The 23,657-nt window shown below is 38.2% G+C and overlaps 2 protein-coding genes across 3 annotated transcripts in view; one reads left to right on the forward strand and one right to left on the reverse strand.

Annotated features, from left to right (window-relative positions):
- LOC134350682 (beta-soluble NSF attachment protein) overlaps positions 1–4,262 on the forward strand; it is a 40,503-nt gene extending 36,241 nt beyond the window's left edge. Inside the window, exon 11 of the mRNA XM_063056225.1 lies at positions 1,510–4,262. Within this exon, the coding sequence (XP_062912295.1) occupies positions 1,510–1,608 (99 nt within the window). The 3' untranslated portion in view covers positions 1,609–4,262. The remainder of the gene's footprint in view (positions 1–1,509) is intronic.
- Positions 4,263–13,858: 9,596 nt separating this feature from the next.
- The window catches only part of gzf1 (GDNF-inducible zinc finger protein 1), a 35,320-nt gene continuing 25,521 nt past the window's right edge, over positions 13,859–23,657 (reverse strand). For both annotated transcript variants that reach the window (XM_063056226.1, XM_063056227.1), the window contains exons 2-6: positions 21,953–23,407; positions 20,089–20,183; positions 19,369–19,536; positions 18,300–18,457; positions 13,859–17,774 (exon numbers count right to left, since the gene is read on the reverse strand). In XM_063056226.1, the coding sequence (XP_062912296.1) occupies positions 17,115–17,774; positions 18,300–18,457; positions 19,369–19,536; positions 20,089–20,183; positions 21,953–23,385 (2,514 nt within the window). In that variant the 5' untranslated portion in view covers positions 23,386–23,407 and the 3' untranslated portion in view covers positions 13,859–17,114. The remainder of the gene's footprint in view (positions 17,775–18,299; positions 18,458–19,368; positions 19,537–20,088; positions 20,184–21,952; positions 23,408–23,657) is intronic.

A 23,657-nucleotide genomic window follows, 5' to 3' on the forward strand; every position in this document is an offset into this window, starting at 1 on the left:
GGAATACATCTGTCCTGCACCTTCCTCATTTTTCCCAGAAACTCACGCCATTGCTGCTCTGCTGTCATCCCTGCCAGCATCTCCTACCAATTTACTTTGCCCAACTTCTCTCTCATACCACTGTAATTTCCTTTACTCCACTGAAATACTGCTACGTCAGACTTCACTTTCTTCATATCAAATTTCAAGTTGAACTCTATCTCATTGAGATCACTGCTTCCTAAGGAATGCTTTTAACGACTGCATCCTCCAAATCCTCATTTTCATTGTAACATTCAAGATATTGATACCTTAATTATTTGTAGTTACTAAGTTATTGAAGTACTGAAAACATTTCATTTTCACTACTGGCCATTTCCGGCATCTCCAAACCTGAGTGCTTGAAACCACAGTGAGCAAAATAATTCTGAGTTGTCTTGCTGCTTATTTCTTGCCATCTATCAGTGACCAAAACCGCTGGTTTTTGAACTCAAAGACAAGCAACTGACGCTATTTTAAAAACTGTTTACTCTAAACATGATGTAGTGTCTAATAGCTACACAAATGTGTGTGATTGTTGCTAGTTAGAAACTGTTTGGCGACACTCTCCTGTCACAATTAAGCAGCATAATATACCAAACAAATGAAGGGAATACCAAATATTTTCTTGATTAGTTTTTGTTCTTGAGGATTTGTCCCAAATAAACTGCTGCACTGATTAACCGATGGCCCAATTAACTGGAACCCTCTGTATTTTGTTTTTGGCTCTGTATGTTATGTATGTTTCGTTGGTGCACCATGGTCCAGAGGAACTTTGTTTCGTTTGGTTGTATGTATGTTCAGTCAGATGACAATAAACTCAGACTCTGAAACTTCTGCATTCTGAAGCATTAATTCTGTTCTCTCCACAGTCTGCTGAGTATTTTCAAAATTTTATATTTTTAATTTGAGTTTTCAGCATTACAGTTTCTTGCTTTTCACTTAACGACATTCTTTTGGGCAGAGAAGGTTAGAAGTGCATCCCAAAGTCTATTTGTTCAAATTGAACTACAATTTATACCTGACCGAAGAGAACTCAGATCCTAGAATGAATGAATGAATGAATGAATGTGGTGCGTTTGATGTTTTAGAGATACAGCACAGTAACAGGCCAGTGAGATTGCGCTGTCCAGTTACACACGTGATCAGTTAACCTACTAAGCTGTGTATCTTGGGACTGTGGGAGGAAACCAGAGCAGTCAGAGGAACCCCGCACAAGTGACTGGGAGATACTCCTCACAGACTGTGGTGGAATTGAACCTGGGTCGCTGGCACTGTAAAAGTGTTATGCTAACCACTGTACTACCATGCCTTGCACTGTTGAAATTCTGATTAAAGACCAGAATTTTTAAGCCTCCTGCCCCCCTCCCAGTTCAAAGGCACTTTAAAGATGACTACATTTTCTCTGTACATGTATAGAGAACATGTACATGTATATTGCATTTCTGATATTGGTAATTCCATAGCTGTAATTTTCACTTGATCCTGTAGGTGAAGGAATTTGATTCCATATCGAGGCTGGACCAGTGGCTTACAACAATGTTACTGCGCATCAAAAAATCCATCCACGGAGAAGGAGACCTGAAATGAACCATAATAAGGCATTTTGCCAAACTTGTGACCTGCTATTATGTGTACTGGGTTGTGACAAACTTGGTTATACCTGTTTCAATGTTTATAATTGGGTTTTGTTTTCTTTGTGTAATCTGCCAGTTATTGTAAGTTAAAAATATATTCTTGTGCTCATTTATTGAATAATGCCCAACATGGGAACTGGTCCTAGCTATAAACATCAGTGCTACAAAGGGCATGGTAAAAAAAACTCTTAACATTTTGCTTGAAAACTGTTCTGAATGTTAGTGAAGTTAAAATTCTTCTGTTAATACAAGTCCATTGGGTAGTACTTCAATAATGCAGCAAAGGATTGTGAGGAAATGTGCAAGAACAGAAGGGTCTGAAATACATGTACCCTGAATAAACCGTTAGTTGGTGTAAGTCCAACAAATGCCACACCTCTAATTTTTAAAATAATAACTTTTAATGGCATTGTTTTCAGAAAGCAAAATTTAATTTAATCTTTCCTTTATTTTACTGAGGTATTGTAGATGTTGATTTGAATACCATTTTTTTATTGTCCTTTGCAGCTGACTATAAAGATCTAGTAAAACAAAAGGGCAATGTGATTGTTTCACTATATATTTAAAAAAATTGTCATTTCATTTACAGTTGTGATTTGGATAAGGTCTCTCTGACATTTAGAATAGGTTATTGGTTTTTAAGTGATCGGTGGTTCATTTTAAGACTTCTCTGGTCAAGATGTTTCTTAAAAAAAAGTGTTTTTATTTGATTATTTTGTGTTTGCAAATTTTCTTTTTGTTAGCTAGATGGTTCATCGACATAATGGAAAAGGCTTGTTTATGCACTGGTTATGTAATATAGTGGTAGCCACAGGCTTCGTCTGTTTACATTGCATAATTGATAAAGTAGAACCTTTTCCAATTTACTGTATCTGAAAGGATTGCAACTACATGGATATGCTAAGTATTTTATATGAAAGTTTCTTTTTGTAAATTCAGAATTCAATATTTTGTGAAAGGCTAATGCTAATTTTCCATGTCTCTGTCTTCTGTGCACATGTGTATATGTCTAAATTTATAACAGTCTGACTGTACAGATTGTTCCAGGCAAGCTTTCAACTGCAAACACATTTATCACCATAAGCATTCTATTCAGTTGGCTCTGCTAGTACTTGGGAAAATTATGGTGCTGTAGTGTAAGTAATTGAAAAGCATTGATGCCATTGGTCAGGTACTGCTTTCCACAGATGGAAGTAAGCAGTGTTGGCAGTTTCATTTCTCTTAGTGGACAGATAGAGTTAACAAACTGAAGAACTGAGATTAGAGAGTAGAAGGTGGTGCAAATGTCTTTAGGTGTCTGGCTCCAGATTATATACTTCACAAAATAAATACATTCCATCCCACACACAATCTTTATAAGCCAGGCACTTTTAATATTGGGTCCCTGTATTGGGGGAGCTTATAGTATCTTAAGGTATAAATACGGGTTAGAGTTTCGTTACCATTTTAATGCTCAGTATTACGGTGGACTAGCTGTTTTCTATGGGAGTACTATTCTCATTTTAAATAAGCAAAAGACTACATTTTATGTGACAAAGTATATTTTATTTCACATTATTGTGAAGCTGTATCATTGGGATTGGGCCCGAAACATTTTTTTAAAATCTATAGACCCACTGTGGGCATTAAGTGATAGTGGATGCACCCTGCATGAATAATGTTCTTTTACTTTGCAAATGTAAAAGTGCTATATCCTGACAAATGAACACAAAGCTGTTTAGTTCGGGTTATGAAGATTTCTGTACTTTCACAGTGAAAATTGCAGCCAAGTCCTTGCATTAATGCTAGCTGGGTCTGAATTGCTCTCTATATTACTTGTGCTTCTCAACATCTGTTCAGCTCTTCCATTTGGTGATGTTCTGTGTTCTGTTCTAAGTGCTTTGAAATGCGATATTTTCAAAAATGAAATCCTCAGCTGTTTAACCTAAGAATAAAATGAAAAGAATTAGTTATTTTTAACTATTGGATGGAGTAATAGAATTTAGTATAATATTGGATTTTGTTGTGAATGCAGAAGTTAGTGTAAGTTTTGGGTGCTTCTTTTTCTATATCTATTCATAGTCTGGAATTGATGTTTGGAACATTGTAAAACTGCACTTTACCAAGTAGGGAAATGCTCACTTGAATTAATTCTTCAAACATTTATGAAATTATGTCAAATCCATTGTTGAAATCATTAAGTTTGATTCTAAACTACTATTACAGATTTACTGTAATGTCTAGTTATTCATACCAGAACTTTTATATTCAAATGATAATAATGAAGAAAAATACTTTGCTTTGGGAAACTAATGGAGACAAATGTACCTTTGCAGGTTCACAAGTGCTGATGTTGCATAATCAACGTTACATTGCAAATAAGCATACGGGCACTCTAGTGAGGATGAAGTAATTTAACTATCTTCCATTGCATTCCTGAAATACGTCTGTGCAGTTACATTGCTAAATGGCCCCAACCTGCTTCAGCGGGAGGTTTTGGCAAATGGCTTTCAAGCTCATAAAGTTCCCGCACATGTTTTGAAGAGGTGGTTTAGGAGCCTGATTACAATATTTGTTGTTGGGCATTGGAGAACAGAGTCCCTTAAATGGGAACCTACTCTCCTTCATCCCATACAGTACCAAGATAAATGTATTTACATATTACTGGTAATGCACTGCAATTTGGTCCAATATGTAAACAGTCATGCATGGAGATGCCTTGTAATATATATCGAGCTTTCCCTTCCCTTCCAAGATCTGGTGCCGTGATCGGCAGATCTTTTCGGAAAGGGAATTCAGTGCAGACATATCTGAAAGCCTTTTTCATTGAGCTTCTGCAAAAAACTATATTTGTCTTTAATAGAATAACTTAATTGTTGATAAATTGTGACAACTTTGGGGTATGCACCTTTTAGTCTCTATATGCCATACAGCGATTCATAATCTTTAGTGTAGGAATGAAAGTCTTGAGTTGGAGTAGGAAAGGAATTAAAAGGAAAAGAAACATACTAAAGACTGGCTCTAGTATAAAAAGGTTACTTAACATTACTTAATTCTTAACACCCTTGTTTTAAATTGTGTTTCTTTTTTGTTGTCAGGTGACCAGGGACAATTTTGTCAATTGACTAGGTATTTATTCCAGCATATTATCTGTCATGGTGTTAAGCTTTTGCCACTAAGTTGGTGGATTGTATGCCTGTTCCAATGTATTGTGTTGTGTTCTGAAGCGTTGTCCGAGTGTAACTGTTCACATTCAGCATGTTACGAGGCCATATGAACAATGTTATCAGATCTACATATTATAAATCGGTTTAAGATCTAATGCATCAGGACAATCTATTTGTGATGTTTAGTCTCATTTGCAAATCTGGTGCTTCTGGGCAGAAGCAGTAATTGGTCTGTTGCTGAGATGACCTAAATTTCTCAATGAAAATAAAACATTCAAAGTATTATCAAGGCTTCATTTCTTCATTTTAATCTCTTACAGCATATCTTTAAGGCCAATTCTTGGTCTTTTATTTATACAGAGTTCAAATAAAGTGTACCTTTATTTATTTATTTCAAGTGTACCTTTACTCTACAATTCCATCAATCCTACAGCTGTAAGAGTATCCTCTTGTCTCATACTTGCAAAATAATAAGCCAATACAAACCCTTGACTGATTCCGTATGGCTCAAGTGTTCTAGAGATGTCAGACTGATGACTGATGAAATGCTCACTCCTTTTTCTCCTCTGATTTTTCCATTCCACTTCTATCTAATATCTTTCCTGAATCTGTTTTTTGGGGGGTGGGGTGACATGGTAGCATAGTTATTAGTGTAAGGGCATTGCAGTGCCAGTGACTAGAGTTCAATTCCCCCCGCTGTGTGTAATGTTCTCCCTGTGGCCGTATGGGTTTCTTCTGGGTGCCTCACTTATCTCCTACATTCTAACGATATGCAGGTTAATTGTTCACATGGGGTTATATCAGTGGCATGGGCTCATTGGTTAGAGGGGCCTGGTACTGTGCTGTACCTGCAAATAAAACAAAATTAAGATAAGCAGCTGAGCATTGATTCTTTCCCTTCATCACTGACGAAATGAAGCGGAAGAAAGGCATGTTGCAGACTGGAGCAAAAGTGTGACTCTTTTTCACTCTGAATATTCAGTTGGGCACTTAGTCAAATGCACAGTAGTACAACTGAGGCATTTTCACTGTCAGTCATGTGTAACTAATGTAACATTGCACAAGACCAAATGTCAGCATTGAAAGAGGTAGACCCAATGAAGCTGTCTTCCACAAAGAGTCATGCCGAGTTTGACTGAACTGCTGTGTAAAAGGTCACCCTTGTTACAATGGAAAAGTAAGGCTGAAAGTTTGGCCTTCTGTCAACTCTGCTTGCACGGTGCTCAATCATTATGGACATCTCTGAGCTCAGTTTAAAACTGTGTACTGTGCTCAGAACTTTGACAGGAATTTTTCAGTCATTGCAGGCAGTGAAAGAAAGTTCGGAAAACTCAGAAAGGCACGTGGTTATATTCAGAACCCCTATTCCCGTGGAGTACACACGGGTGGGTATGTTCTCATCTTGATGCCCAACAAGCCATGTCCATAGGCTCAGGCAGTCGTTGAGATGTGCATCTTTCAGCAGGTGGAGCTTGAGCTGTGCATATTCATTAGTCTCCTGTGGGGGTCAAGTCCTGATCACTCTGCCTCCAAGCCTGAGAACTGCTCTGCATGTCTGTAGCTGCTCCATGCCCTGTGTCAGTGTACAGATCACTTGAAAGGTCATCATTGATGACCTCTAGTTGGAGAAAGGTCTGCTATTTTTCAATAGTTTGGGGTGTTATGGATAGTCTGGAGGATTGTCAGAGGCTACAGCGGGACATCGATAGGATGCAGAACTGGACTGAGAAGTGGCAGACGGACATCAACCCAGGTAAGTGTGAAGTGGTTAATTTCGGTAGGTCAAATTTGAAGACAGAATATAATATAAATGGTAAGACTCTTGGCGGTGTGGAGGAGCAGACGGATCTTGGGGTCTTTGTCCATAGGACATTCAAAGCTGCTGTGCAGGTTGACAGTGTTGTTAAGGAGGCGTATGGTGCGTTGGCATTCATCAACCATGGGATTGAGTTCAAGAGCCATGATGTAATGTTACAGCTATATAAGACTGTTCAGTTCTGGTCACTTCACTACAGGGTGGATGTGGAGAGTGCAGAGGAGATGTACAAGGATGTTGCCTGGATTGGAGGGCGTACCTTATGAGAATAGGTAAAGTATACTTGGCCTTTTCTCCTTGGAGTGACGGAGGATGAGAGGTAACCTGATCGAGGTGTATAAGATGATGAGGGGCATTAATTGTGACCGTGTGGATAGCCGGAGGCTTTTTCTCAGGGCTGAAATGGCTAACACGAGAGGGCATAGTTTTAATGTGCTTGGAAATAGGTACCGAGGGGATGTCAGGGGTAAGTTTTTCACACAGAAGGTGCTGGGTGCGTGGAATGCACTGCCAGTGGTGGTGGTGGAAGCATATACAATAGGGTCTTTTAAGAGCTTCTTAGATAGATACATGGAGCTTAGAAAAATAGAGGGCTATGCGGTAGGGAAATTCTAGGCAGTCTCTAGGTTACATAGTCAGCACAACATTGTGGGCTGAAGGGCCTGTAATGTGCTGTAAATTTCTCTGTTCTATGTTCTACTTTTCCTTCAGAGAAGACAGTGTGGCTCTGTTAGAGTTGCTGGATTTTCTCAGAAGTGCAGACTGTGTTTGGCTCTGCGCATGATCCAAGTTCCCCTGCAGAACCTAGCTTTCTCATAACTCAGACGGACTTCTATGTGAAGTGTATTCATCTTGATCACTTCAGCTTCGGCAGAGTAAAATCAAAAAGCTGACGCGCCTGTTGTGCTGCACAATAGTTCAGGGAAGTCAGTACCCCAAATATGATGAGGTCTTCTACCTCCATGTACTCCATCCAATCCTGCTGAGCATCACCATGGCAATAACGGTAGTGGAAAAGGCCACTCACCTTAACTCAGGATTCTATAGTCTTCACTAGTCTGAAGGTGAAAAGTTGTCACACCCAAGGGAGGGAGAGCTGGGAGTAAAAATTACAGCTGAAACATGGGAAGACTTCTGTGATAATGCAAAGAAAATTTCAGTTTGTAATAGAACTAAAGCATTGCAACTCAAAATTCTGCATAAAGCCCATCTGACTCCAGTTCGTCTCTTGAAATTTAAGATGGGGGTTTCTCCAATGTGTTCTAAATGTAAAGGAAATACTGGAACTCTCACCCATTGTTTTTGGACTTGTCCCAAACTTCAGGTATACTGGAGTGATATTTTGGGTGAAATGGAAAAGATTCTGTAGATGGAGCTTGAAAAGCCTGTGTCTTTTCTCTTAGGCCTACCCAGCAGTCGTATTATTAATGCACATCAGAAAAAACTTTTTAATATCCTGACTTTTTGTGTGAGGAAGAACATTTTACTTTGTTGGATATCCAATAACGCCTCTGGACTTCTGGTTGGCGTAAATTTATCATGGAATACCTTCCTTTGGACTTTTTAACATGTATGGTACACTCAAAAACAAATAGTTTTCATAAAACTTGGCAACCTTTTCTACAATATGTAGATGTAAATCTGTCTGCTATACTAATAAAGGCTTTTGTATAGGATGTAGTGGTGATGTCTGTACTTTGATGGAAGTGTTCTGATAGCTGATATCTGTGAGGGGAAGAAATGTAAATGTACCTGGAAATTGAAAGCTTTGTTATGCTGCGCAAAAAATAAATTTAAAAAAAACCTACATTCAGGTAAAAGCCCTCAACGGTGGGCAATTCCACAAGCCAGAGTTCTGTCTGGTCCTTTTGTTCTACTCCAAGATTAATTTAATTCTTACTCCCCCCCCACCACATAGCCCTCCGCTTCTCTTTCATTAATATGTATATCATCTTTGTTTCACTGTTAACTAAAAGTAGTAATGAAATGGAACTTGCCAGTATTGTAAATATGTAATTCAATGCTCGTGCCTTGTGTTTCCTGTTGGGGTTAAATGGATCCTTTTCAGGATGGCTGCCAGTGAAGAGTGGAGTTTTTGCAGAAGTCAGTGTTGTAATACGTTAACGATCGAGATGAAGAAACTGATGGCCAAGGTTGCATACAATATCAAATAGATATTTAAGAAGAGAGGGAGGGAAAAGGCAGAACATTATAGGTCAGTAAGCCTGACTCCAGTGGTTTGCAAGATGTAAGAGTCTGTTAGTGAGGATGAGATTTTGTTCTTGGAGGCATAGGATAAAATAGGCCGAAGTCAGTATGGTTTCCTTATGGGGAAATTTTATTTGATGAATCAGTTGGAATTCTCTGAGCAAATAACAGGCAGTGTAGACAAAAGAGAACAAGTGGATCTTGTTCACTTGGATCTTCAGAAGGCCCTCGACAAAGTGCTGCACATGAGGCTGCTAAACAAGATAAATGTCCATGGTATTACAGGAAAGATACTAGCATGGCAGAAGGCTTGTTGACTGGTGGGAGGTAAAGAGCGGGAACAAAGGAACCTTTTCTGGTTGGCTGCCGGTGACTAGTGGTGTTCCACAGACGTCGGTATTGGACCACTTTTCACATTATGATCTGGATGATGGAAATGCTGGCTTTGTGGCCAAGTTTGCAGATGATATAAAGATCGGTGGAGGGACAGGCAGTGTTGAGGAAACAGGGAGACTGCAGAAGGACTTGGACAGATTGGGAGAATTGACGAAGAGGTGGCATATGGAATACTGTGTAGGGAAATGTATGGTCATGCCCTTTGATAAAAGGTATAATGGCATAGACAATTTCCTAGGCAGGGAGTAAATTCAGAAATCAGAGGTATAAAGGGACTTGGGTGTCCTGGTGCAGCATGTGCTAAAATGTAACTTGCAGGCTGAGTTGGTGGTAAGGAAGGCAAATGCGATGTTAGCATTCATTTTGAGAGGACTAGAATATAAAAGCAAATATGTAATGCTGAGGCTTTATAGGCTTCAGTCAGACCACATTTGGAATATTGCGAGCTGTTCTGAGCCCTTAATCAAAGAAAGGATGTGGTGGCATTGGAGAGGGTCCAGACAAGGTTGCCGAGAATAGTCATAGAACACTACAGCACAGAATCAGGCCCTTTGGCCCATTTAGTCTGTGCCGAACCATTAATCTACCTAGTCCCATCAACCTGCACCAAAATCATAGCCATCCATATCCCTTCCATGCACTTACCTATCCAAATTCCTCTGCAATATTGAAATAGATCCCACAGCCACCACTTGCGCTGGCAGCTTGGTCCACACTCTCATGACCCCCCCTCATGTTCCCCTTAAACATCTCAGCCTTCTCCCTTAACCCATGACCTCTAGTTGTAGTCTCACCCAACCTCAGTAGAAAAGGCCTGTTTGTACTTACTCTATATCCCTCATAATTTTGTATATGATATAATTTTTTCAAATCTCTCTCAATCCTCTACATTCTAGGGAATAAAGCTATTCAATGTTTCCCGATAACTCAGGTCCTCAAGTCCTGGCAACATCCTTGTAAATTTTCCATGCACTCTTTCAATCTTATTTACATCTTTCCTGTAGGTAAGTGACCAAAATTGCATACAATACTCCAATTAGGCCTCACCAACATCTCATACAATTTCAACATAACATCCCAACTCCTGTACTCAATGCATTACTTAAGGCCAATGTGCCAAAAGCTTTCTTTACAACCCTATCTGCCTGTGATGCTACATTCAATGAATATGGATCTGTATTCCCAGATCCCTTTTTTCAGCTGCATTCCTTGGTATCCTACTGCTCACTGTATAAGACCTACCTTGGTTGGTCTTCCCAAAGTGCAACACCTAGCACTTCTCTGCATTAAATCCCATCCGTCATTTTTCAGCCCATTTTTCCAGCTGGTCCAAACCCCACTGCAAACCATGATAGCCTTCCTTGCTGTCCACTACACCCCCGAGTCTTGGTGTCATCCATAAATTTGCTGATCCAGTTAACCATATTATCATCCAGATCATTGATATAGATGACAATTAACAATAGAGCTAGCACCAATCCCTACAGCACACCACTGGTCACAGCCCCCCAGTCAGACAGGCAACAATCTTATGGACACTCATTGGCTTCTTCTGCAAAGCCCATGTCTGTCGAATTTACTACCTCATCTTGAATGCTGAGCAATTGGATCTTGTCAAAGACTTTGTTAAAAGTTCAGGTGGACAACATTGCCTTCACCAGCTTTCCTGGTAACTTCCTCAGAAAAACTCTATAAAATTGGTTAGACATGATTTAACATGCACAAAGCCATGCTGACGATCCTTAATCAGTCCCTGCCTATCCAAGTACTCATATAACCAGTCTTAGGATACCTTCCAATAACTTTCCCACCACTGATGTCAGGCTCACTGGCTTATAATTTCCTGGTTTATTCGTAGATTCTTTCCTAAACAATGGAACAACATTAGCTATTCTCTAATCATATCGCACCTCACTGGTGGCTAAGGATGCTTTAAGTTCCTCTGTTAGAGCCTCTGCAATTTTTACACTAACCTCCCACAAGGTCAAGGGAATACCTTGTCAGTGGAGATTTATCCACTCTGTCTCAAGACAACAAACACTTCCTACTCTATAATCCATATATTGTCCATGACCTCACTGCTGTTTTACCTCAGTTCTATAGATTCTATGTCCTTCTGCTGAGTAAATAAGGATGCAAAAGATCCTCTTAAGATCTCTTTCAGCTCCATACATAAATGGCCACACTGATCTTCAAGTGGAACAAGTTTGTCTCTCGCTATCATTTTGACCTTAATATATCTGCAAAAGACTTCAGGATTCTCCTTCACCTCGTCTGCGAGAGCAACCTCCCTTAGCCCTCCTGATTCTCTTCTAGGGTTCTCTTGCATTTCTTATACTCCTCAAGTACCTCATTTGTTCCTACTTGCCTGTGCTTGCTATGCCCCTCACTTTTTTTTCTTAACCGGGGCCTCAAAATCCCTCGAAAACCAAGGTTCCCTAAACCTGTTATCTGACAGGAACGTACAAACACTGCTCTCAAAAATTTACGTTTTAAAGCCTCCTACTTTCAAGTACGCCTTTGCCAGAAAAAAATTTGCCAGATCCTTTATGACACCATCAAAATTGGTCTGCCTCCAATTTAGAACCTCAATCCGAGGACCACCATAGAACCATAGAAACTACAGCACAGAAACAGTCCTTTTGGCCCTTCTTGGCTGTGCCGAACCATTTTCTGCCTAGTCCCAATGCTATCCAGACCTATCCTTTTCCATAATTACCTTGAAACTAATGGCATTATGATCATTAGATGCAAAGTGTTCCCCATCACAACTTCTGTCACTCTCTTTAGTTGGAACTTCCATGTACTGAATAAGGAAACTTTCCTAAACACATTTCACAAACTTTCCCATCCAGCTCTTTTACAGCACGGGAGTTCCAGTAAATATGTGGCAAGATCACCGACTATCGAAACCTTTTGCCTCTTGCAACCACCTGCGGTCTCTCTACAAAATTACTCCTCTAAATCCCATTAACGTGGTCATACCTTTCTTATTCCTTAGTTCTACCCATAAAGCCTCACTAGACAAGCTCTCCAGTCTGTCTTGACTGAGCACTGCCATGACATTTTCCCTGACTAGTAATGCCTCCTCTCCTCTAATAAATCTCACACTATCACATCTAAACCATTGAGCTGCCACTCCTGCAACTGTCTCTCTAATGGCTACATTATCATATTCTATGTGTTGATCCATGCTTTGAGCTCATCTGTCTTTCCTACAATACTTCTTGCATTGAAACATACACATTTCAGGCAGGACATTAGTCACACCATGCTGAACCTTTTGTACCTGAGTTTGGCTGAGGTTTTATCAACTTCTGTCTCCACAACTTCTCCAGTATTTGTTCTGGCACTCTTATCCCCAGCCCTCTGCCACTCTAGTTTAACCCCCTCTCCTCCCCCACCCCATGTAGTACTTGCATTAGGATTTAAACAAATCAGTCGTTTCTGACTGCCCTGTCAATTACCTAACATGATTCCCACTAAACTGCTAACCAAGTTCCTTTCTTGGTCCCTAATTGATATTGTTAACAGTATTTCTTATGACTACTTCCATGTTCATCTCTGCTACATTACCCCTGAACAAAAGTCTATGATTTTAGTCCTTGAAAACTACTTCCATCCCAGTTTTCCCTTCATTATCTAGGTGGGCCCTTCAACCCCCTATATTATTGGCTCTTTCCAAAATTCACTACCAATCACTTCATCATTAGATACAAGCCTGCAACTATAACTATCCTAATCTTGATCATTTCCTTTCTAATCTCTACCCCAAAACGCACTCCTTAAAATTACCTCTGATCTACCTATGCAGTACAGCTTTATATGGCTCAGATGTCTGATTAAATATACAGTGTATTAGAAAACCTTTGCTATATTAAAGATGCCATACAAACAGCACAACATTGTCACCAGTTCATGCCAGTGATATTTATAGTAAGATTGTACATCTTAGTTGTGTTGCTTTTTGTATGAAAGTCAGGGGAGAAAGCAGGAGAATGGGATTGAGAGGGAAATGGATCAGCTTTGATGAAATGATGGAGCAGACTTGACAGGTCGAATGGCCTAATTCTGCTCCAATATCTTATGGTCAAATGTGATGTTTTCTAAGATAAATTACATTCCTGGATGAAAATATTGGCCGCCAATGCCTAAACTAATTAGGAATAATGACTTCAAATCTGTTTCATCTAGAATTACAAGCAAATGATACAAATTACGCACCATAACAGGGCAAAAGGTGAATGGGACAGTTTTATATCGATGAACTGCTCCAGCTAAAAGTGTGACAAATGAGGTTTTAAAAACATCTGGTCTAAAACATGGTGCAACTTAAATAGTTGCATTAACTTAACTTGAATTCACTTTTTATTTAAGATGTGTAGGCTTTGCTTTTGTACAAATATACTCTCTCCCTTCGTTGTGCAGAAGTCAATGGAGAATAAATAATTGAGCATTTTGGCAGCACAACAAAAAAAAACTATCAGAAAGATTTCAGATTCTTGATGCATCTGATAACACATTGATGTTCAAATTTGGTATGTACAATATATATAATATATATAAATAAAATAGGCAAATACTTCAGACTATTATTAATTCTAAAATGATGAGAAGGATGCAAGGATACAATCTTCATAATTTTAATATACTAGAAGTATACACTGTCACCCCATGTACTTTACAGATTGCCTTAGCTAGTGCTCTTAAAGGAACCTAGTTACTGTAATTCACCATGCTCAATACTACAGGACATGATACACCATAAACATATTTGCTGTGGGTAGCAGGAGTTAAATTCCTGTCTATTACAATAATAAGATTGGCTGAAATCTTGATGCTTTGTTCCTTCTGGCCTGCACAGACCAATTTAGTGCTGGATCATTATCTATTGCTCTAGCTGCTCCCATAACCTTGTGTAGATGATTCTGTAACTTGTCTGAGGAAAGGAGAATGAAGATTCTTTTTAATGACATACGAATGGGTTACATTTTATTTATTTTTGATTTTTTTATTCAGATAGTGCAGAAAAGGCCCTTTGAGCCACACTGCCCAGCAACCCATCGATTTAACACTAGCCTAATCAAGGGACAATTTACAATGACCAATTAACCTACCAACCAGTATGGCTTTGGACTATAGGAGGAAACTAGAGCACCCAGAGGAAACCCATGCACAGGAGGAAGGAACGTACAAAATTGCTTACAGAGGACGTCGAAGTTGAACTCTGAACTCCAACGCTCCAAGCTGTAATCGTGTCACGCTAACTGCAATGTTACCGCGGCACCCCAACTTAATTTCTGTGGAAGGCACTTTCAACTGTAGTGTCCTGAAGTAGGCCAAACACCCTCAATCACAGCAATCATTGGGACTTGGGAATATAAGGTGATGTCACCATCCCTGACTCAAACATTTTAAAAACAAATTGTTTAGAGCTTTTTAAAAGCTGATGTTTACACAAAATGCACTTTGCTTCAAGGAAGAAACAAGGTAAAGAGAGAAAGATTGAAAGCATTTGGGATCCATCAATGAGTAGCAGGTCCGATAGACAAAGTAGTTAGAATTAAAATAGAGTATTAGAAACAATTACTTAATGAAGGGAGATAATGTGAAATTCATTGCCACAGATGGCTGTCTAGGCCATGTCACTTCTCATTAGGTATATTAAAAACAGAGGTTGATAGGTTCTTGATTAGTAAGGGTGTTAAAGGTTATGGGGAGAAGACAGGAGAATGGGGTTGAGAGCGCTAATAAATCAGCCATGATGGAATGCTGGAGAAGACTTGATGGGGCCTAATTCTGCTCCTCTGCCTTATGGTCCATAATATTGAAGATCTACACAGCTGATGGTTTGTTTGGGAATAAACTTCCAATATAACAACAATGTGGTTTAACTTCAGTTTGCAAATCATTCGCAACCAGACAGGGTAAAGAAATTAAAAGCAAATCATGAAAGGGAGACAAATAATACTAAAAATCATGTAAAGAAAGAGATGAGAAAGAATAGTGGGTGAGGGGATCTTGTAACTGCTCAGGATTGATACAGAAGGTTGGCAGATGGATTACATATTTTTTGTTACATAATGTCAACAGAAGAGAAGGCATACTAGAAATTAAGAATGACAATAATGGCAAGCTTCTACAAGATGGACTCTTAACTTTTGTAAAAGTGATGCATTTTAATTAGATTAATTTGTTTCAATACTGCCTTAATATGTAGAAGAAAAAAATACTGTATACCTTTAGTTCCAGAGGCAGAGAATGACAAAACAGGTTAGTTTTAAATTTTGCTGTTGGATTGTTGTAGTATTGTTCATAGCTGTATAAATTATTGACCTGAAGTGACCCAAGCTTATTGGCATGTATTGCAAAATTTATTGTTTTTGCAAAACACAAACCAGCTCTGAGTCAGTTACCCTTTCACTTGTATTTACAAATTTATATAATTGGATCATGGCGTGACAAGAAAGAATACAGTTCTTCTGTATAAGTCCTTGGAACCACTGCATGAATTAGGTAAGCAGATGGGGAGGTCAGTGTTTTGTAAATACTAAACTAGACTGACAGTTTCTAATAAGATTTAAATGAGTAAAAATGTTTGTTTAAAGGCAGGACAAATTTGATTTTTTTCCATTGATGACAGGAAAAATTTGGTATTTACAATCTGAGGCAGAACATAGGGTCCCATGAAATATTAAGAACATTTTATGCTTGATAAGTTAGCATACACAAATACAACAAGAGCAGCATTCTGGATAGTTTGTAAAGTGTTTAAAAAGACAAATACAATTTTGATTTGCAACCCTCTGCAAGGGTATTTGTGCACAGTGAAACCATGGATTAAAGTTAAATACAGATTCATAAATTTCTCCTAACACACATTTCCTATATGCTAATACATTCAAAATTACTTAATATACTGTACATCTTCATCATTATTTTGAACACTTCAATAGCTTCAGAACGTTAGTGCCAATCTGGAAAGTTATAAATATGTTCAATTTATTAAGACCATGTTTAGTATTTTGACATTATTGATAAAAACATAAATGAACAATAACCACTTTTTTCCCAAAAGTTCTCAACTATTACACAGCATTAAAAGGCATGTGCAATTCCACAGTGGCAAATCTGGAATTTTCAGAAAACACACCCATATTGTAAGGCTATTGGGTCTGAGATGCTATGGTCTTCAAAAAACATTCATATTGCTTGCTGTCAAAAACCTAAACATCCCCACTTTGCAAAAATGAGTATCAAATAATAATCTACTGTGTGAAATACATTAATGCCATTCTTCCCCAAAAATGTCTGAGGAACAATCCAAAATTACCATTACATGATTTCTGAAGGACTTAAATCACAAGTAAATGATCATCTGATGCTTTAAAACTAATAAACTAACTAGTTACTATAACTACAAACATGAGAAAATCTGCAAATACTGGAAATCCAAAGCAACAATGCTGGAGGAATTCAACAGGTCAGGCAGCATCCATGGAAAAGAGTAAACAGTTAACGTTTCGAGCTGAGAACCTTCATTAGGTCCTAACATGCTGAGTTCCTCCAGCATTTTGTGTGTGTTGCTTTAGTTACTATAACTTACTTGATTTAAAAAAAATCTAAATTCATTACAATGCACCCTCATCACACAGTATCAGAAAAAGTGGAAGCACAAAAATTGCAACTTCTGAGCCTTAAAGGAAATTGTAAAAAAAAATAGTGCTGTTGATGCTCCAGTTCACCAAGAATACAGTCAACGAGCAAAAATTACAGGCATTTCACAGATAATCAAAATGTGATAATTTATTGTTGTGTGTCCTTTTCAAAATCTAGATTAAAATTCAGTCCATGGATCTAGTGATGATGGAAACAGCAGATCTGTTTAATACCTTACATCTGAATATTGGTCACTCCATTTACAGTACTTTGCAACACTGGCAGATTAACACTCTGCATAACAGTTAACTGTGGAGAGCCAGCAGATATAGCGACAGGAGTTCCACTTGGCATTTGTCCAACTCTTGTTGCATGTGTTAACATGTTATTCATGTGACTAGTCATAGCTAAGCAGGCAGGTACTGAAATTGTTGTCACAATGCTGGTGTTGGTAGTCCCACTTTTCTCCAATGCATTGTTGTCAATGACCAGACTTTGTGAATTTGCTGCACCTAACTGTTCAACATTAGCCAAGGTATGTAGGTGAGGCTGTACTGAATCTGTTGGTGCATGAAGCATTGCAAGCTCATTAAATGTGGCTGCCATGGAGGTTCCTTGAGTTACCATTGTGATGGAAGGCAGATCAGCTGCCCTCCAATCTGATGATCCCGAATTGTCATGTTCATGTCCACTGGAGATGTTTCCGTGGAGTGATACAGCATTTTGATCACTTATCAACTCTGTACAAGATGTTGAGTTGTCTTGTACATGAGAAGGGGAAACTTGCTCACAATCAACAAATGCTTGGAGGTCTGTACTTCGAACATGTCCCTTTTTGGAACCTTCGTCCAAAGTGACGACGAAGGACTGCCAAGGTGCAGTCTTGTCGTGGACCTGTTAAGAATAAGGTCAAGTTTAAAGTATGGTTTCCTCAACATGAAGTGAACAATGCATTGATACAGGGCAGGCAGGGGAACCTACTTGCCTGCAAACATTTCCAATCAGTGTACTTTTCCAAACATCTTTTAAATGAAGCTAGTTCTAATCTTCCGCAAATTCCATCTATCTACTGTCTTTATCATTTATCATTTTAAATACCTCTACCTGATCTCCTCACAATCCCCTGTTACAAATGTTGTCCTACATTTGTATAGGGAACGTTTATAAATATACACTGTTATAAGAATTTCTAGAGGGATCACAAATTAAGTTTGTTAAAATCGTAAAACTGTTGAGTTAGAGCTTTGTTAGGAAATGGGAGCATGTAAATTCAGGTAAGCAAGAATCGATTTTATTTCCATTTAAACCTTAATATCATTGGTAGTTCATGTTATTCCTGAAACAGGAAGGTGTATATTTGCAAATAGTGCCTAATGGGGGAAAAAGCCTCATGCAATTTGGAATCATTTGGATACTTACTGAAGCATGTCTTCTGAGTGTGGATTTATCAGTAAAAGTCCTTCCACAGGCACTACACATAAAAGGTTTCTCCCCTGAATGTATCCGATAATGCCGCTGCAGAGCATTCAGCTGTGTGAACAGTTTGCCACACTGATCACAGCCATAGGGCCTTTCACCTGTGGAAAAAAACACTTTATAGTGATTGAACAAACAAATAGGTTTGAGCCCCCAATTCTTTAAAGAGCAGTCTATTTAGCCATACCCCATCACTTTTCTATACACCATTTTCTTATGGTGAGGCACTATATTACCCAAATTTCCCGTTCTTTTCAATGGTGGCCACAATTAGTGTGCTAATTGACTGGGTGGCAGGCAGAAGTTATGAAATCTGGTACATAAAATTTTGTGAGGTATATTTTTAAAAAAATTTTTTAATTCAATTTTCAAACTTGATTACCCTCCCCCCCCTTACCCCTTCCCCCCGTTACATACCCCTACCTAAAAAAAAAGAAAGAAAGAAAGACTGCCTGGATATTGGAAGGTCTCCACATGCTCCATGGGATTCGAAATAAATTTAATATATGTATTTGTTTCTTTCCCCAAAGGACCAACATCTTTATCATCTGAGCACCTATATATACAATCCTATCTTTTGTAAATAAGGGTGCCAAATACTCAAAAATGTATCATATTTATTCCTTAAATTATAAGTAATTGTGAGGCATATTTAACTTGCTGCTGAATTCACCTAATTGCTCATGACAATGCTTCTACTTGGATGGGGCTGGAAGAAGACTGCTTACCCAACAATAATGAGATCAAGATAAAATTTTACTAGTACAGGCTCTTGATGCATTAAATTGTATTTCCTGAACGGAAGATAAAATTAACAAACCACTCCACTCTCATTACTAAAATTTAGCTATTTCTTTGCTCTTAATGTTGTAAGACTTAAAATACAAATACTCAATTTTATGTCTTTAGAAAATCTACTGTTTCTGATTTAATATCACATTTTAAGTAAATACTGTAACAATAAGTCTTCAGAGACTGTTAACACAAAAATTAAAACAAAATCATATCACACCTGTATGAACTCTAAGGTGCTGTTGAAGAGAATTTCTCTGTGCAAAGGCTCGCAAGCAGATTTCACATTTAAATGGCTTCGATCCTGTGTGGATTCTATTGTGGTGTTTTAAATATTCTTTTGAAGCAAAACTTTTCCCACATGTTTCACACATAAAAGGTCTTTCACCTGCAAGATAAAGTCAAACTAGTACAGCTACATAAAGTATCACTGGCTTTGAACGGTATTGACTAAACAAGAAGTGGGCCTTTCAGCTTCTCAAGCCTGCACTATCAATCAATCCAATCAAAGATATCCAGTATCCAACATCAATATCCACTCCCCTTGACCTCATATTCCCCAATATCATATTAATGTTTTAACAAGCATCTTTTCATCTAAAGATTGAGTTAGAATTTATTGCACTTTGTGTGAGCACGTTCCCTATTTTTATCAGCCTTTGTGTGCAGAACTTCTAACTTCTCATCTGAATGCACTCAATCTAATTATAAATTGACATCTTGTTGCCTTTGATCCTTCTACCACCGGACAAAGTTTCTCTTCCTATCAAATCAGTTTCTAGTCTTCTATATTCTAGGGAGCACAAGTTCATATAATGTTTCATAATCCAACGCTCTGGTGATGGTGTGGCTTAATCACAATTCTTGATTTATGTCCTATATCGGACTGTACTAGACTTGCACCAAAACTCTAAAAAAAAATAGTAAAATAAATTATTACCTGTATGAGATCTCTTGTGATATATCAACATATGATTCTGTGTGAACCTGGCACCACATTCTTCACAGGCAAAAGGCTTTTCACCAGTATGCACCCTTAAGAGTGCAAACATTCACACAAAATAGAGAAAGAAAAATGAATCTTGAGACAGTGTGGTCTATAAATATTAGCAATATTTAAAGATAAAATTCCAGACATATCATTCAATAACTTATACTGAATTATACAGTCTTGAGAACTTATATAATCCTAAATGCATGGTGATTACTGCTCTGGACTTCAAACATTAGGGAACATTTGTTGACACAAGAGACTGCAGATGTGTAATCAAGTGCAAATAAATAACAAACCTCAAGAGCAGGGTTTCCTGGGGTCTATGAACCCCTCTGTTAATGGTAAGGCTCCATGGCATAAAAAAGGTTCGGAGCCTCTGCCCTAGAGAAACTCCAAGGGCCAGGAAGCATTAGAGAATGATACTGAGTACTGATGAAACCTGAGTTGTTAACCATCCCTCTACCTCAAATGTTATCTGACCTGCTGAGTTCCTCCAGCAGTTAGTTTTCTTTTAATACATTTAATTTTTTACTTTTTGTACTGTAACTAAGATCTACTAATACGTGGAAAATCTTTCAGTAGAATTCTCCATTTCAAAATGAATAATACAGCCGCTTCTTATACCTTTTAGGAGAAATGACTGAATGAAAGTAATTACAATATCTTTCTTTCCAATGATTATTATTACTTAAATGTTCAACAAATCTTCCAGTTTCATCAACTAAACAAAGCAAGGCAAAACAAGGTGACAAAACTGGTCCCATACCAGTATCCTGTGAAATTCTCTACTGAAATGTCATCATCTTTTCTACTTCCCCACTTCCAAGAATCCTCAAGTCCCATCTCTTCGCTTTACTCTATTTTTCTATCTTTTAAATGTAGGATCCAGACCTTTACACTTTGACAGTTTATGAGATAATGTTGTAGAAATGCATGTGAATATGACTTCCTATTTTCTGTTCTTCCCTGGAGAAAGCATTCAAGCAATACTGTATCACAGATCCAATGTCTTCAGATTGGTAATGGTGGAATGCTAGCATAAAGTATGATAGAGTACATTTTGAGAACAATTAAAGTAGGTAGGTTATTTTGCCCCTTCTGTTTACTCTGCCACTTAGTAATATCATTGATGATCCTGTAACTTTCTTCCCCAATCCCCAGACCCTTGAATTTAAGTGTGTTTGACAATCTACCAGATCTGTATTCAACAAATCATTGTCTTACAATGCCAATTTTGAATCTGAGATACAGAACTGGTATTGGCTTTCAAAAGCTTTTCACTGTACGTGTAACAAACTGATAATTCTATGGAATATAAAAAATACAGAAGCATAACTCTTTAAATAGACTGCATGATCAAAGGCAAAGTCAGTCATGTTCATGCAAAAGCAAAAGACTGCAGAGGTCATAAATCTGAAAGGAAAATACTTTTAATGCTCTGGTCAGGCAGAATATTTAGTGAGATAAAGAAGAGTTGTCTCAGGAAGATAACGTTTCATCAGGAGTGTCATTAATCTGAAATGTTAACTCCATTTGTTTCTCTTAAGATGCTGCCTGACCTGCCATGTCAGTATTTTCTGTTTTTTTTGTTGACTTGTTTAAGATTTGGAGATTACTTCTTCAACTTCAAAATTTTACTAAACATCTTGCAGTTTTGTGATTGAACACAATCTGGTTAAAATATTAAGTTAAATTATACTGCTGTAACGAGGTAAAGGTAAATAGAACAGCCTCTGCACCATCATGGATCTAAATAATAAAACAATTACATTACTGAAGTGGTAGAGGTCATTAGATAATACATTTCTACCTCAGATGCACCTTCAGTGCAGATGGCTGAGAAAATTTTGCATGGCATACTGTGCATTCATAAGGTTTGTCTCCAGTGTGTGTCCTTTCATGGAGCCTCAAGGCAGTTTTGGAACTCAGTCCTTTACCACACTGCAAGCATAAGTGGCGCTCTCCACCACCCTCATGAACCTGAAGGTTATGGCGCTTCACATCTTTTTTCCTTTTAAACTTTTTACCACAGAGTGAGCATGGGAAGCGACGTTCGTCAATATGAACGCGTCTTTGGTGACTTTTTAAGTTGCAGCGGTTTTCAAAAGTCTGGTCGCAGGTCTCACAGCGGTAAATGATTTCTGGAGTAATACCATGATTTTGTTCAGTGTGCTTCAAATAGCTTTTCTCATACTGAAAGTCTTTCTCACACTTATCACATTTGAAATTTCCACCTCTTCTCTTCTTCTCATTCTCATCAGGTGTCTTTCTGGTATCCTCATCCAATTCAATATCTCCATCATCACTTTCTGCTTCTTCCTCTTCTTCATCATCTTCCCCTTCCATTATCTCTTCATCATCTGACTTTTCAATGACAACTTCTATACTTGTTTCTTTCTTGACCTGGTCTTCAAAGTTTTGATTATTTTCCACGGAAGTCAATCTTTCAGATTCTTCTTCCAAATTTTGATTTACTTTCTCTTGCTCTCTTAATTTACGAGTATATTTCTTTTTGGGAATTTCTAAAAAGACTTTTCGACCGGCTAGCCTTCCACTGCTTCGTTTGGCCTTTACAGTTAATGTTTTCCCCATTTTCTTTTCCTTATCTGATTTTTCCCAGCTTTTTGTTCTGGTGGTTGCTGGTATTGCATTCAAATCTTTCTCATGAGCTTTCTCTTCATCGGAAATGTCTTGGCCAGAGGATACTTTGCAATTCCTCACTGCAGAAGGCATTGTTGATGTGTTTTGAGAAGGAATGGATACAGAATCTCTAAGCTGCTTGTTGCTTTTATGTCCCTCTACTCCACGAGAATCAGTCAAACTGCCCAAGTCCATCAAAGCAGTCTCAAGAATCTGTTCTTTTACCTGACTGCAGACTTCTGCAAGCTCTTTGCACTTCAATTTCTCTGCAATCTCCTGTATTCTTTGTACCCTCTCGGCCTCAACCTCCACTTTTGCTGTATAAACAAAATCCAGAAAAGAGGCAAAGTCTGCTGTATAGATATCTTGCAAAGTTACAATAGTAATTTTAGTGTTCACCATTTCATTAAGGAATAGTTCCTTGAAGTAACTGCTGGCAGCAGCCAACACAGCTTTGTGAGCAACAAACTCTTCTTTGTTGCCCTGGTGCTCTATCTGCACTGTCACATCACAGAAGTAGCATAAGATGCGGAGCCTGTGCATTTCTTCCAACAGGTTTTTAGGGGCTGCTTTTGACTCCAGTACAACTTGATTGCTTACCATCTTCCTTTATTAAGTTCAACTCCTGCAATAAAAAAATACACAATTTCAACGATTGTTGGTTACAATGTACATTCTGGATCTAAAATGCTAAAAGATCAAAAATGTTTTTGTTGAATAGATTTCCAGTTTGAGGAAAATATATTTAACTCCTGGGATATGCGCACCTGACTCATGGCCACCCATATATAAAGCTTCCATAAGTAATTAATTCAAATGAGAACCAGTCATGGAGGAAAACTAATCTGTTTACACATAACCACCCTGCTGTAGAC

This window comes from Mobula hypostoma, chromosome 8, assembly GCF_963921235.1.
Source record: "Mobula hypostoma chromosome 8, sMobHyp1.1, whole genome shotgun sequence".
Classification (NCBI taxonomy): Eukaryota; Metazoa; Chordata; class Chondrichthyes; order Myliobatiformes; family Myliobatidae; genus Mobula; species Mobula hypostoma.